At 47.9% G+C, this 16,077-nt stretch overlaps 1 protein-coding gene across 1 annotated transcript in view; it reads left to right on the forward strand.

The window, feature by feature from the left end:
* Positions 1-1,379: 1,379 nt before the first annotated feature.
* Positions 1,380-16,077, forward strand: part of LOC147112482 (katanin p60 ATPase-containing subunit A1-like) — a 76,404-nt gene continuing 61,706 nt past the window's right edge. The window contains exon 1 of the mRNA XM_085996772.1: positions 1,380-1,484. Coding sequence (XP_085852898.1) covers positions 1,464-1,484 — 21 coding nt within the window. The 5' untranslated portion in view covers positions 1,380-1,463. The remainder of the gene's footprint in view (positions 1,485-16,077) is intronic.

The following is a 16,077-nucleotide window of genomic DNA, read 5'->3' on the forward strand; positions in this document are numbered from 1 at the left end:
ACTTTAACGACTGGACTGTAGAAATACTCACCAGGTCCTACTTACCAATCAGCTCCTTTCCTTGTGCCGATGTCACTTTTAATCTCTGACGTCATTTTCAAATGTTGCCTGTTGAAGTCTGCTCTCGCTGCTGCTCCCAATAGATCGGTCTGGGCCTCGGGCTTTATTTCCTCACTCCTCCTTCGCCTGTTCCCTCACAGGCCGGCCTGCTCTTGCTGCTGCTCCCAATAGATCGGTCTGGGCCTCGGGCTTCATTTCCTCGCTCCTCCTTCGCCTATTCCCTCACAGGTCGGTCCGCTCTCGCTGCTGCTCCCAATAGCTCGGTCTGGGCCTCGAGCCTCTGGCTTTATTTCCTCGCTCCTCCTTCGCTTGTTCCCTCACAGGTTGGTCCGCTCTCGCTGCTGCTCCCAATATTGATGAGTGAGAAGGAAGCAGTGTTACAGAAAGTGGGATAATATTTTTTGTCTGTGAACAGTGTCATAGGACCTCAACTATAGTTTCATGTGTTATGTGTTATATGGATTAATGCTCCAGTCATTATAAAATAGTGCATCCTCTGACTGACTTGTCATGAGCAATGGCACAGGAGATCTGCTAATTTTCAAAACGTATAGTGATTTTTGTTGGTTTTCCTTCTGATACTTTCTCGCTGAATCATAATTTTCTGCTACTTATTCTTTGATAGCTTAACTATTCAGTGATATTTGAATAATTGGCATAATTCAGTTAACCATGACACTTTTTTATGACAAGGTGACATTGTTCCTCGGTTTTCGTAGTTTTGTGTGGAATAGAGTTGGTATTGGTGTGCAGAGCGCTGAGAGGAACAGAGAAGGTGAGGCAAGAACAGTGCGAATGTTAGAGAAAGTTATTGGTTCTTGAGTGTTGTGAAGCGGTCAGTTATATGTGCAGCAGTGGCTGTTGCGATGCACATTAGTGCAGAGGGGTTTGAGGATCATAAGGGGACACATGGATGAGAGGAAGGAAAGAAGTGGAAATAAGTATGAGGAAATTTTTATTATTGGAAAAAGAATGGTGGCAAAATAATAAGGCAGACTGGAGAAGTGGCAGAGGTTGAGGAGGGAAAACATTCATCTGGCAATGTGAAAGGAGAACGTGATGGTGAGGGTACTGGAGATGTGTGTGCCAGAAGGGCTAGTTGTGTGAAGCATGGCCAAGTGCGAGGTTGCGGTGGGAATGAGATCAGGTTGGGAAGAATGGGGCTGGAGAGAGGCAAGCAGAACAGTAATGACACCAGAGGCACATGTGCTTGCATGTATGTATCTTCATTACTTGTGGCGAGTCATCATTTGGTAATTTTTATATTTTCAGGTGGTGAGAGGAGAGGTGCAGAAAGAGAAAAAAGATGGTAAGAAAGTTTAAATCATGGTTGTTTGTCGCGGTGGAATGGATGGAAGTGTGGGCCTGGCATTGACAGGCAGAGCACAGAAGCTGGGGTTGACATGAGAAGCAGTTTTAGGATGGTGAGTACAGGGTCTGGGGGAGGAGAATGATATGGTGCCAACATTGGAGGTTGAGGGGGGGAAGCTGCCCTGGTCTGAATCAGTGTGATGTCCTGAAACAAACTGGGGAAGGATAGGGTAAAGGTGAGTGAGTATGACTTAGATTGGAGGTAGAGGTGTCTAAAATTTAAAAAAAAACAAATAAAGTAACTTACATTGTTAAACATATTCCTGGTGTTCTGATGTGGTGGTGGTGGTGGTTGACATTGAAGTCAAAGAAGAAATTTACATATGAGTAAATCAACTGCAAGAAATTTGCATAGAAAACATAATTTGTATATAATGTAGTATGGCGTAAGTAATGTGACACAGGAAGTGCGATGCACTGGTATGCTGTTTTTAGGTGCCAGCTTGGCTGCATGATAGCACACACTGAGTCAGAAGGTCATGGGTTGAAGCCACACTCTGGGGACTTGAGCTGACACTTCAGTGCAATACAGAGGGCGGGAGTACTACATCGTTGGAGGTAACATCTTTCAGATGCAATGTTAAACTGAGGCCCTATATATCTATGCAGGTGGCTGTAAAAGACCCCATGGCACTATTTGAAGAACCACAGGGGAGTTCTGGACTACATTTATTCCTTTACCAGCATCAAAAAACAGACTAACTAGTCGTTTTCTTATTGCCATTTGTGGGGCTTTGCTGTGTGCAAATTGGCTGCTGTGTTTTCCTACATTACATGACGGTGATTACACTTCAAAAAGTAGTTTGGTAAAGTACCTTGGGATGTCCTGAGGATGTGAAGGGCACCATATAGATGCAAGTTCTTTATTATATTGTTAGCAGATCTCCTGTGGCACTGCTTGCTAACCAATGTTCCCTTTAAGCACACAGTGCTCCAGGGTACCCGTGCAGCCAGTTTGCTGTCTTTTCAATACAAAAACTGCATGCGCAATGCTGTGTGGCACCAAAAAAAATAAGAGGGAACATTGCTGCTAACATTAAATTACATGATATGCTGTTTTATAGGACAATGTATTCTGCTGAGGTGGATCTCTGCCCCTTTTAAGCCGACAAGGTCTAATTGTTGTTCAGTAAAAATAAGCTCTGGTCACCCGGAGCTTAATTGTTGTTTGATCAGGAAGCTTTGCAAATTTTAAAGTCAGTCTTGGCTTGAGTTGAGAAGGACCCAGTGTTTCCTCACCCCTCCATTCTTTTAAGATTTTTTTGTATCAGTAACAAAGTATGATGCCTGCCATGTTGATTTACTGTTTTTGATATATAACTAGTGTTGCTCAAGGTGAGTCAGGGATATGCTGTCTTATACCAACAGGAGTATTACACCGTGTGATGCACAATGTATTATCATCAGGGTACCTGCTTTATAACTACAATTTGCATTTATAACACCATTAACGTATATTGAGGCATAAATGGACAAAACTGGATAGCGAGACAAAGAAGGGGATATTAAGAAGGCTCAGTAAAAGTTTGGTCAAAGGTGGGCTTTAAAGGGGGCCTTAAAGGTGGAGAAGTGGAGGGAATTCTAGACCGTGGGGCCAGGATGGCAGGTTATATGAACTTGACTTGCATTCCCTTGAGTTTAGAACCTCCATCTCGATTCATCATGCTCTCTCTGAGTTCACTACCCTCTTATCCTCCCTTAATCTCTCCCTCCAGTAAACACCCCAACCCATATTCATGGCCACCCCCTCGACCATACTATATCTTATGGCCTCACTACTCCCATCTATGACCACTTCCTTGTATCGCTCTACACCCACATCCCCTCCCCCACCCTACTTCCTTCTGTGTCTGCCACTGGAAAAAAGTCTCTCCCACCTCTCTCACAACTGCACTTAGGAAATTCCAACTGTCCAGCCTTTGGCCCTCCATTCACCACGACATTTCTGCAGCTACCAATCTGTTCAACCACAACCTCACCACCACCTTTAATGCCCTAGTCCCTATTAAAACCATTACTCTCTCTCACCCTGGCCGTACTCCCTGATACGGCCCTCAACTTCGCTCCCTTAAGTCCAAGGGATGCAGACTTGAACGGATATTGCAGACAATGGGTTTAGCCATTCACCGCCAGATCTGGTTGGACCACATAAAGCATTATCGGGTCCTGCTCTGGTCTGGTCTCACTATTCCAGAATTTTTCTGGAATGCAAAGATAACCCCCCGGCTTCTATTCCCTACTGCAAACCGTCTTCTTAAATCCCTCTCGCCTATCTCCTCCACCCTCCCCTCCAACAACAAGTGCGAAGAGCTCGTGGACTTCTTTGTCTCAAAGATTGAGACCATACGATCAGCTGCCTCTACCACTTCCCTTCCTTCCCCAAGCCAACTGGGCCAAACTTCCTCTAAGATTCTCCCCTGCTCTAGCCCTGAACTCTCATCTTTCTCCAGTTTCTCTCCGATTTCTCCTCATCATCTCTCCAAGCTCATCTTGTCCATGAGACCCACTTACTGCTCCCTCGACTCTATTTCCACCAAACTGCTGACCACCCAACTTCCTATTCTGGCTCCCATGTTAGCTGACATTGTTAACGGTTCTCTCTCTTCAGGTACTGTCCCCCTCTCCTTCAAATCTGCTGTCATCATCCCTCTTTTTAAAAAAAAAAAAAAACCTTGACCCCTTCGTCCTTGCAAACTACTGCCCCATCTCCAGCCTCCCTTTCCTCTCCAAAGTCCCTGAACATGTTGTCGCCTCCCAAATCTTTGCCCATCTTTCCTGCAACTCCATGTTTGAATCCCTCCAATCAGGTTTTCGCCTCTGCCACAGTACCGAAATGGCTCTCATCAAAGTCATAAATTACATCCTTTGTGACACCGACAAAGGTAAACTATCCCTCCTCGTCCTTCTTAACTTGTCTGCAGCCTTTGACATGGCTGACCACTCCATCCTTCTCCAATGCCTCTCCACCGTCGTCCAGCTGGGTGGGACTGCACTCGCCTGGTTCCATTCTTATCTATCTAATCATAGCCAGAGAATCACCTGTAATGGCTTCTCTTTCTGCTCTCGCATCGTTACCTCTGGTGTCCCCCAAGGATCTATCCTTGGCCCCCTCCTATTTCTCATCTACATGCTGCCCCTTGGCGACATCATCTGAAAACACGGTGTCAGTTTCCACATACGAATTAGGAGCAGGAGCAGGCCCCTCAAGCATGCTCCGCCATTCAATAAGATCATGGCTGATCTGAATACTTTTTATTCCCGCCTACCCCAGATAACCTTTCATCCCCTTGCTCACCAAGAATCTATCTACCTCTGCCTTAAAAATATTCAAAGACTCTGCTTCCACCGCCCTCTGAGGAAGAGAGTTCCAAAGACTCACGACCCTCTGAGAAAAAATTTCTCCTCATCTCTGTCTTAAATGGGTGGCTCCTTTATTTTTAAACAGTAACCCCTAGTTCTAGATTCTCCAAGAGGAAACATCCTCTCCACATCCACCCTTTCAAGACCCCTCAGGATCTTAAATGTTTCAATCAAGTCACCTCTTACTCTTCTAAACTCCAGCGGATACAAGCCTAGCCTGTCCAACCTTTCCTCATAAGACAACCCGCCCATTCCAGGTATTAGTCTAGTAAACCTTCTCTGAACTGCTTCCAACGCATTTACATCCTTAAATAAGGAGACCAATACTGTACACAGTACTCCAGACGTGGTCTCACCAATGCCCTGTATAACTGAAGTATGACCTCCCTACTTTTGTATTCAATTCCCCTCGCAATAAACAATAACATTCTATTAGCTTTCATAATTATTTGCTGTACCTGCATACTAGCTTTTGCAATTCATGCACTAGGACACCCAGATCCCTCTGCATCTCAGAGCTCTGCAATCTCTCACCATTTAGATAATATGCTTTTTTATTCTTCCTGCCAAAATGGACAATTTCACATTTTCCCACATTATACTCCATTTGCCAGATCTTTGCCCACTCAATTAACCTATCTGTATCCCTTTGTAGCCTCCTTATGTCCTCTTCACAATTTACTTTCCTGTCTATCTTTGTGTCATCAGCAAATTTAGCAACCATACCTTCGGTCCCTTCATCCAAGTCATTTATATAAATTGTAAAAAGTTGAGGCCCCAGCACTGATCCCTGTGACACACCACTCGTTACATCTTGCCAACCAGAAAATGACCTATTTATGCCTACTCTCTGTTTCCTGTTAGCTAGCCAATCTTCTAGCCATGCCAATATGTTACCCCCTACACCATGAGCTTTTATTTTCCGCAATAACCTTTGATGTGGCACCTTATCAAATGCCTTCTGGAAATCTAAGTACAGTACATCCATCGGTTCCCCTTTATCCACAGCGCATGTTACTTCCTCAAAGAACTCCAATAAATTGGTTAAACATGATTTCCCTTTCACAAAACCACGTTGACTCTGCCTGATTACCATGAACTTTTCTAAGTACCCTACTATAACATCTTTAATAATAGCTTCTAACATCTGCCCTGTGGTAAACCACTGTTATAGTTATCACTGTATATTGTTCTCACTGTTCTCACTGTCACATCACTACACGAGGTCGCCTCTTGTCGCACTGTTATACCTGGGCTGACCACCTCCGACTCCGCCCATTACCTGCCCAGGTATAAAGGTAGCTGACTGGCTAGTATTCCTCCCTGTTGGATCGGATCACCCACGAGGGTGGGCTCTGTTATTTAGCCAATAAAAACCTTCAGTTACGTTCTTAACTCGTCGCCTTTTATTGGACTAATTGATAGGCATATCAATTTTATTGGCTAAATTTTAAAGATGTCTGATAATGAACAGCAACAGCAAGGAGCTCACCCAGCAGCACAGCAACAGCAGCCTCCAGACAACGGGCCACACCAGCCGGCTTGGCTGCAAGCCTTGAAACCACCATACCTGGATCTAAACCCACAGGCACCAAACGCAGCCCTCAACTTCAAACACTGGCTGGACTGCTTCGAATCCTACCTGGAAGAATCCGGCGCCCCGCAGAGATCCAAACTAAGACTTCTGAACGCCCAAGCGAGCCCGAGAGTATACGCACTCATACAGGACACGACTACGTACGAGGCCGCTATCAACCTACTGAAACAGCAGTACCGCAGCCCGGTAAATTACATGTACACCAGGCACCTCCTAAGATCCCGCCCGCAACAGCCAGGAGAGTCTGTAGCTGAATTTTTACGGGCGCTAAGAGCACTCGGCAGGAACTGTGACTTTAAAGCGGTGACGGCTGTTGAAAATACGGAAGATAATATCCGCGATGCCTTTGTGAAAGGCCTACGGTCCGACTACTCACGGCAAAGACTGCTTGAAGCTAAAGACCTCGACCTGGACAAAGCTGAAGCCCTCGCTCTCTCCCTGGAGGTGGCCCATCAGGACCAGGAGGCGTTTTCCAGGTACTGCTCGCGACCCTGGGACTCGGGCCCGACCCCTACCGCAATACCCTTCGCAGCGCCGCCCCCGGGACCTACCTCAGCGTCGGCGTCCCGGACCCGACCGGGCCCGCCACCCCCGGTACCGGCTCCGACATCGGGCACCCGCGATCGGGCCGCCGGCTGCTTCTTTTGCGGCCAGGAGAAGCACCCGAGGTCGCGCTGCCCAGCCAGGAACTCTACCTGCACAACCTGCAGGAAGAAAGGCCACTTCTCTAAGGCCTGCAGGAGCGGATCTTCAGAGGCCAGCAGTGCCTCATGCGAACTGTGGGGGCGGCCATCTTCTTTCACGGCAACTGAGGCCAGTATCCCCACACGTGAGTCATGGGGGCGGCCATCTTTGATCAAGGCAACCGACCCCAATAGTGCCTCATGTGAGTTATGGGGGCAGCCATCTTCTCCGCCATTTTGTCCTACCTCGTGGGAGACGCCATTTTACACACCACGCCCGACTGCCACCGGGCCCCCGGACCCGACGACCGCCTCGCCCGCACACGACAACGACTCGCTTACCTACACGCTAGCCTCCGTCACTCTGGATCAAGCCCGCCCACACCACCTGTCCAAGTCGATGATGGACATCAAAGTAAACGGCCACGCCACGACCTGCCTGTTCGACAGCGGAAGCACGGAGAGCTTCATCCACCCAGACACGGTGAGCCACTACTCCCTCCCTGTCCTGCCAACGCGCAACCGAATCTCGATGGCATCGAGGTCCCACGCCACGGACATTAGCGGCTACTGTGCTGTGACCTTGTCGGTTAAGGGTACAGAGTATAAAAACTTTAAACTCCTCGTCCTCCCCCAGCTCTGCGCTGCCGTCCTACTAGGGCTGGACTTCCAATCCCACCTCCAAAGTGTAACCCTAGCATACGGTGGACCCCTCCCCCCACTCACAGTCGACAACCAGCGAAGGTTAAACCGCCCACCGCGTAACACCTGCAGCCTATCCACCCTCAAGGTGCCGCCACCTTCCCTGTTCGCTAACCTCACCCCCGACTGCAAACCCGTCGCTACCAAGAGCAGGCGGTACAGCGCTGGGGACAGAGCTTTCATTAGCTCTGAGGTGCAGCGTCTCCTGAAGGAGGGCATCATCGAGGGGAGCAACAGCCCCTGGCGTGCCCAGGTCGTGGTCGTTAAGACCGGCGATAAAAATCGCCTGGTCATCGACTACAGCCAGACCATAAACAGATACACCCAGCTGGACGCATACCCCCTTCCCCGCATATCTGACATGGTCAATCAGATTGCACAATACCGCGTATTCTCGACCATCGACCTTAAGTCGGCCTACCACCAACTCCCTATCCACCCCGAGGACCGCCAGTACACCGCCTTCGAGGCGAATGGGCGCCTATACCACTTCCTTAGGGTCCCCTTCGGTGTCACCAACGGGGTCTCGGTCTTCCAAAGGGAGATGGACCGGATGGTTGACCAGAACGGACTGCAGGCCACATTCCCCTACCTAGATAACGTCACCATCTGCGGCCGCGACCGGCAGGACCACGACGTGAATCTGGAGAAATTCCTCCGTACGGCCCAACGGCTGAACCTCACCTACAATAAGGAGAAATGCGTGTTTAACACAGCGCGCCTTGCCATCCTTGGCTGTGTAGTAGAGAACGGAGTCATCGGCCCCGACCCCGAAAGAATGCGCCCCCTCATGGAGCTACCCCTCCCCCACTGTCCAAAAGCACTTAGGAGAACCCTGGGGCTTTTCGCCTACTATGCCCAATGGGTACCCAATTATGCGGACAAAGCCAGACCCCTCCTGAAAACCACATCCTTCCCCCTCACGGAAGAGGCGTGCGCGGCCTTCTCCCTCATTAAGGGAGACATAGCCAAGGCCACAATGCACGCAGTGGATGAGTCAATCCCCTTCCAAGTGGAGAGCGATGCATCCGACTTCGCCCTAGCCGCTACCCTTAACCAGGAGGGTAGGCCGGTAGCCTTCTTCTCAAGGACCCTACAGGGCCCCGAGACCCGACACTCGTCGGTCGAGAAGGAAGCCCAGGCAATTGTGGAGGCAGTACGGCGCTGGAGGCACTACTTGGCAGGCAAACGATTTACCCTCCTCACCGACCAACGCTCGGTTGCCTTCATGTTTAATAACAAGCTGAGGGGCAAGATCAAGAACGACAAAATCTTGAGGTGGAGAATCGAGCTTTCCACCTATGATTATGAGATCTTGTACCGGCCCGGTAAACTGAACGACCCCCCTGATGCTCTTTCACGCATTACATGCGCCAGCGCGCAAAGTGATAGACTTCAGACCCTCCACAATGACCTCTGCCACCCCGGAGTCACCAGACTCTACCATTTCATTAAGGCCCGCAACCTGCCATACTCCATCGAGGAGGTCAGGACCATGACCAGAAACTGCCAGATCTGTGCTGAGTGCAAACCGCACTTCTATAAGCCGGACAGAGCAAGCCTGATCAAGGCCACCCGCCCCTTCGAGCGTCTGAGCATCGACTTCAAGGGGCCCCTACCGTCATCCGACCGTAATGTGTACTTCCTCAACATCGTTGATGAGTACTCCCGTTTCCCCTTTGCCTTCCCCTGCCCAGACATGACCAGTAACACGGTCATTAAATGCCTGAACAAACTCTTCGCCTTGTTCGGGTTCCCGAACTATATACATAGTGACCGGGGCGCCTCCTTCATGAGCGAGGAACTCCGTCAGTTCCTATTGGAGAGGGGTATTGCAGCAAGCAGGACCACCAGCTACAACCCCCGAGGGAACGGCCAGGTGGAAAGAGAGAACGCGACGGTATGGAAGGCCACCCTCTTAGCCTTAAAGTCTAAGGGCCTCCCAACCTCACGCTGGCAAGAGGTCCTCCCGATTGCGCTGCACTCCATCCGGTCACTACTTTGCACGGCCATTAACACCACCCCCCATGCCCGAATGTTTGTCTTCCCCAGGAAGTCGACTACGGGAACCACCCTACCAACCTGGCTGACCTCTCCGGGACCCGTCTTGCTGCGAAAGCACGTGAGGGCCCATAAAACGGACCCCCTGGTCGAGAAGGTGAACCTCCTGCACGCCAACCCCCAGTACGCCTATGTGGCTTACCCAGACGGACGGGAGGACACTGTCTCCTTACGAGACCTCGCACCCTCACCCCCCCCCTCCCAACCCCCCGAGTCCAGCCGAGGTAGACGGCATGCCGGAACCCCACGAGCCTTTGCCGACTACGCAGACACCAGCTTTAACACCGGATAATGTAACACCGCCGCTGCGACGATCGGAGAGGCTAACGAAGCCTCCGGACAGACTGACATACCAGAGCTGGTAATACACTTCACCCCGCCGGACTCTAATCTAAACAAGGGGTGAATGTGGTAAACCACTGTTATAGTTATCACTGTATATTGTTCTCACTGTTCTCACTGTCACATCACTACACGAGGTCGCCTCTTGTCGCACTGTTATACCTGGGCTGACCACCTCCGACTCCGCCCATTACCTGCCCAGGTATAAAGGTAGCTGACTGGCTAGTATTCCTCCCTGTTGGATCGGATCACCCACGAGGGTGGGCTCTGTTATTTAGCCAATAAAAACCTTCAGTTACGTTCTTAACTCGTCGCCTTTTATTGGACTAATTGATAGGCATATCATGCCCTATGACGGATGTTAAGCTAACTGGCATACCATTTGCCGTCTTAACCGTATGCTGCACCTGCATGCTTACCTTCAGCGACTGGTGCACAAGGACACCCAGGTCTCGTTGCACTTCCCCTTTTCCCAATCTATTGCCGTTCAGATAATAATCTGCCTTCCTGTTTTTGCCACCAAAGTGGATAACCTCGCAATAACCCACATTATACTGCATCTGCCCCATCGCCCAACCTGTCCAAATCGTACTGGAGTTTCTCTGCATCCTCCTCACAGCACACACGCCCACCCAGCTTTGTGTCGTCTGCAAACTTGGAGATATTACATCTAGTTCCCTTGTCTAGATCATTAATATATATTGTGACTAACTGGGGTCCTAGCACCGATCCCTGCGGTACCCCACTAGTCACTGGCTTCCACTCGGAAGAAGACCCGCTTATTCCAACTCTTTGCTTCCTGTCTGCCAACCAGTTCTCTATCCAAGTCAGTACCTTGCCCCCAATCCTATGTGCTTTAACTTTGCACGCTAGTCTCTTATGCGGGACCTTATCAAAAGCCTTCTGAAAGTCCAAATACACCCCGTCCACTGGTTCTCCCGTATCTATTCTACCAGTTACACCCTCAAAAAATTCCAGTAGATTAGTCAAGCATGATTTACCTTTTGTAAATCCATGTTGACTTTGTCTGATCCTGTCACTGTTTTCCAAGTGCTCTGCTATTACGTCTTTTATAATAGTGGACTCTAGCATTTTCTCCACTACCGATGTCAGGCTTACCGGTCTATAATTTTCCGTTTTTTCTCTACCACCTTTTTTAAATAGTGGGCTTACATTAGCTACCCTCCAATCCATGGGAACTGTTCCAGAGTCTATAGAATTTTGGAAAATGACCAGCAATGCATCTACTATTTCTAGGGCCACTTCCTTAAGTACCCTAGGATGTAGATTATCAGGCCCTGGGGATTTATCGGCCTTCAATCCCATCAATTTCCCTAACACCATTTCCCTACAAATACTGATTTCATTCAGTTCCTCCCTCTCATTAGACCTATGTTCCCCGACATCTCTGGGAGGTTATTTGTGTCCTCCTTTGTGAAGACAGAACCAAAGTATGTATTTAATTCGTCTGCCATGTCTTTGTTCCCCATTATAAATTCCCCTGATTCTGACTGCAAGGGACCTACACTTGACTTTACCAATCTTTTTCTCTTCACATATCTATAGAAGCTTTTACAGCCAGTTTTTATGTTCCCTGCAAGCTTGCTCTCATACTCTATTTTCCCCCTCTTAATTAATCCCTTTGTCCTCCTTTGCTGAATCCTAAACTGCTCCCAATCCTCAGGTTTGCTGCTTTTTCTGGCCAATTTATATGTCCTCTCCTTGGATCTTATGCTATCCTTAATTTCCCTTGTTAGCCACGGTTGAGTCACCTTTTTTGTTTTATTTTTATGCCAAACAGAGATGAACAAATTCTGTAGTTCATCCATGCGATCTTTAAATGTTTGCCATTGCCTATTCACCGTCAACCCTTTAAGTAACATTCCCCAATCCATCCTAGCCAACTTGCGCTTCATACCATCGTAGTTTCCTTTATTTAAATTCAGGACCCTAGTCTCTGAGTCAACGACTTCATTCTCCATCTTAATGAAGAATTCTATCATATTATGATCGCTCCAAGGGGCCTCGCACAACAAGATTGCTAATTAATCCTTTCTCATTACATAATACCCAGTCTAAGATGGCCTGATCTCTAGTTGGTTCCTCGACATATTGGTCCAGGAAACCATCCCATATACACTCTAGGAATTCCTCTTCCACAGTATTGTTACTAATTTCGTTAGCCCAATCTATATGTAGATTAAAGTCACCCATGATAACTGCTGTGCCCTTATTGCACACATCTCTAATTTCCCGTTTAATGCCATCCCCAACCTTAGTATTACTGTTTGGGGGTCTGTATACAACTCCCACTAACGTTTTCTGCCCCTTGGTATTTCTCAGCTCTACCCATACAGATTTTCCTTACAATTGTGTTAATCTCCTCTTTAACCAGCAATGCTACCCCACCGCCTTATCCTTTTTGCCTGTCCTTCCTGAATATTGAATACCCCTGGATGTTGAATTCCCAGCCTTGGTCACCCTGGAGCCATGTCTCCGTAATCCCAATTATATCATATCCATTTACATCTATTTGCGCAGCTAATTCATCCACCTTATTACGAATGCTCCTCGCATTAAGACACAAAGCCTTCAGGCTTGTTTTTTTAACACTTTTTTGTGTCCCTGATTTCCCAGATAGTGCAAGAGGAGCATGCCACGAGGCCGAGCATTGCTGCCATGACTTACCCTTTAATTAATTTAAATTAAATCAATACCACCAATTATCCTACAATTAAATGATATACTCAAGGGCCCTTGTTTCCTAGCACTCCCTGCTACACAACAGAGACCTTAGAAACTATAACCACAAAATTAAGACCTTCTAAACTTTATAAACCGTGAACCTTAACTGTCAAACTATAGAGTATAAATACTCACCTGGCCGTACTCACCCAATCAGCTGCTTCCTCCTGCCCGCGTCACGTTTTGAATTGTGACGTGGCTCTGGAATGCCGCCGCCAGTCTGAAATTGGTAAGCCTGTGTTTTAAAAAAAAAAAAAAAAAGCCCGCGAAAGTGAGTTTAAATACTCACTGAAACTCCGCTCTCACCGTTCCCGACACTGGCCTTTCAAATCCCTCCATGGCCTCGCCCCTCCCTATCCCTATAATCTCCATCATGCTCACAACCCCCCCCCCCCCCCGAGATATGTGCGCTTCTCTAATTCTGGCCTCTTGAGCATCCCTGATTATAATCGCTCAACCATTGTTGGCCGTGCCTTCAGCTGCCTAGTTAGGCCCTAAGCTCTGGAATTCCCTGCCTAAACCTCTCTGCCTTTCCAACTCTCTTTCCTCCTTAAAACCTACCTCTTTGACCAAGCTTTTGGTCACCTGCCCTAATTTCTCCTTATGTGGCTCGGTGTCAAATTTTTTTGTCTTATAATACTCCTGTGAAAACACCTTTGGACGTTTTACTATGTTAAAGGCGCTATATAAATAAATACAAGTAGTTTTGTTGAAGGGTGATTTAATTCAGGTGTTTAAAATGATAAAGGAGTTCGATAGGGTCAATACAGAGAAACTATTTCCACTGCTGACGGAATCCAGAACAAAAGCACACAATTTTAAAATTAGAGCTAGGCCATTTAGGAGTGAAATCAGGAAGAAGTACTTCACACAAAGTAGTGGAAATCTGGAATTCTCTGCCCCAAAAGGCTGTGCATGCTGAGTTAATTGAAATTTTCAAGACTGAGATCGACAGGTAAGGGTATCAAGGGATATGGATCAAAGTCAGTTAAATGGAGTTGAGGAACAGATCAGTCATGATCTAATTGAATGGCGGAACAAGCTTGAGGGTCTGATTGGCCTCCTCCTTGTTACTATGTTCCCCTCATGCTCATTGATAGCCGAAGTTGTTTTTTGTGGCCATGTGCGTCAATACTTTGTTTCCCAATTGTAGTTGTGGCCTCCGAGCCAAACTCAGGCCCCAGTCCCTTGATGGAGGTTAGGCCTCAGGGCAAAACTTAATGTGGACATTTCTAGCAGGAGTTGGGCAAGTTTGTGGTTAACTTCAAATATTCCTTTTATTTTTTGTTATGTTTATAAATAGTCTGGCAAAATCTGTCTTTCTGTCTCTCTCTTTGCCTCTGTAGGCTGCACAACACTCACTTCACTCCCAAGCCCATCGATTATTCCTCTCAGCTCTATCACTGCAGTTTCTCTCTCTAATGTGCATGTTGTGCTAGCTGCCTTGCAGTCTGTCCCCACCCAAGCGAGATCCCTACTTTCAACCTGTTACCTCTTGGCTACACCTTGGTCCTTACCATAGGTAAGACATAGAAATTTATATAGATTTGCATAGAGTTTGAGACCGAGAAACAGGCCATTTGGCCCAACTGGTCTACAGATACAAAAGCAAAATACTGCGGTTGCTGGAAATCTGAAATAGAAACAAAAAATGCTGGAAATATGCAGCAGGTCAGGTAGCATCTGTGAAGAGGGAAACCGTTAACGTTTCAGGTCGATGACCCTTCGTCAGAACTGGAAAATGTTAGAGATGTAACAAATTTTAAGCAAGTGCAGGGGCATGGAAAGGGGGAGGGGAGGAAAGAACAAAAGGGAAGGTCTGTGCTAGTGTGGAAGGCAGGAGTGATTGAATGACAAAAGGGATGATAGTACAAAGCAAAATGAGATGGTAATTGGGGCAAGTAAAGAAACAAAAGATGAGTCTAAAAGAGATGTAAATTGAAATTGCAGAAATATTAACAGCTGCCATGTGAAAAAATAGGGGACCGAGGTTATGGTCTGAAATTGTTGAACTCGATGTTGAGTCCAGAAGGCTGTAAAGTGCCTAATGGAAAGATGAGGGATGAGGTGCTGTTACTCGAACTTAAGTTGAGCTTCGTTGGAACAGTGGAAGAGGCCGAGGTCAGAGTGGGAGTGGAGCGGCGAATTAAAGTGACAAGCGACCGGAAGCTCGGGGTCACATTTATGGACTGAGTGGAGGTGTTCTGCAAAGCGGTCATCCAGTCTGCGTTTACCCTCCCCAATGTAGAGGAGACTGCATCGTGAGCAGCGAATACAGTATACTAAATTGCAAGAAGTATAAGTAAATCGCTGTTTCACCTGAAAGGAGTGGGGCCCTGGACATTGGGAAGGGAGGAGGTAAAAGGGCAGGTGTTGCATCTCCTGCGCTTGCATGGGAAGGTGCCATGGGAAGGGGAGGAGGTGTTGGGGGTGATTGAGGAGTGGACCAGTATGTCTCGAAGGGAATGGTCCCTTCGGGATGCTGAGAGGGGAGGGGAAGATGTGTTTGGTGGTGGGATCACGCTGGAAGTGGTGGAAATGGTGGAGGATCCGTTGACTGTGGAAGCTGGTGGGGTGAAAGGTGAGGATGGGGAATTCTATCATGGTTATGGGGGAAGGGGCGAGAGCAGAAGTGCGGGAAATGGAACGGACACGGTCGAGGACTGTATCAACCACAGTTGAGGGAAAAGGAAGACATATCAGAAGCACGAGTACAGAAGGTGGTATTGTCAGAACAGATGCGGAATGGAGACGAAGAAACTGGGAGAATGGAATAGAGTCCTTACAGGAAGAGGGGTGGGGGGAATTGTAGTCCAGGTAGCTGTGGGAGTCACTGGGCTTATAGTGGATGTTTGTCGATAGCCTATCCCCAGAAATGGTGACAGAGAAGTCGAGGAAAGGAAGGGAAGAATCGGAGATGGACCATGTGAAGATGAGGGAAGGGAGGAAATTGGAAGCAAAGTGAATTAAATTTTCTAGCTCCGGGCGAGAGGGGACCTGAGTAGGACTGGAAGAAAGAATGTTCCACATATCCCACGAAAAGGCAGGCGTAGCTAGGACCCATGCGAGTTCCCATAACAACACCTTTAATTTGGATGAAGTGAGTGGAGTCAAAGGAGAAATTGTTCAACGGAGGAGGGTGGTGGTGGATGGGGA

The sequence above is a fragment of the Somniosus microcephalus genome, chromosome 9, assembly GCF_052327205.1.
Source record: "Somniosus microcephalus isolate GS21.2 chromosome 9, FLI_Smic_1.0, whole genome shotgun sequence".
NCBI classification, from domain to species: domain Eukaryota; kingdom Metazoa; phylum Chordata; class Chondrichthyes; order Squaliformes; family Somniosidae; genus Somniosus; species Somniosus microcephalus.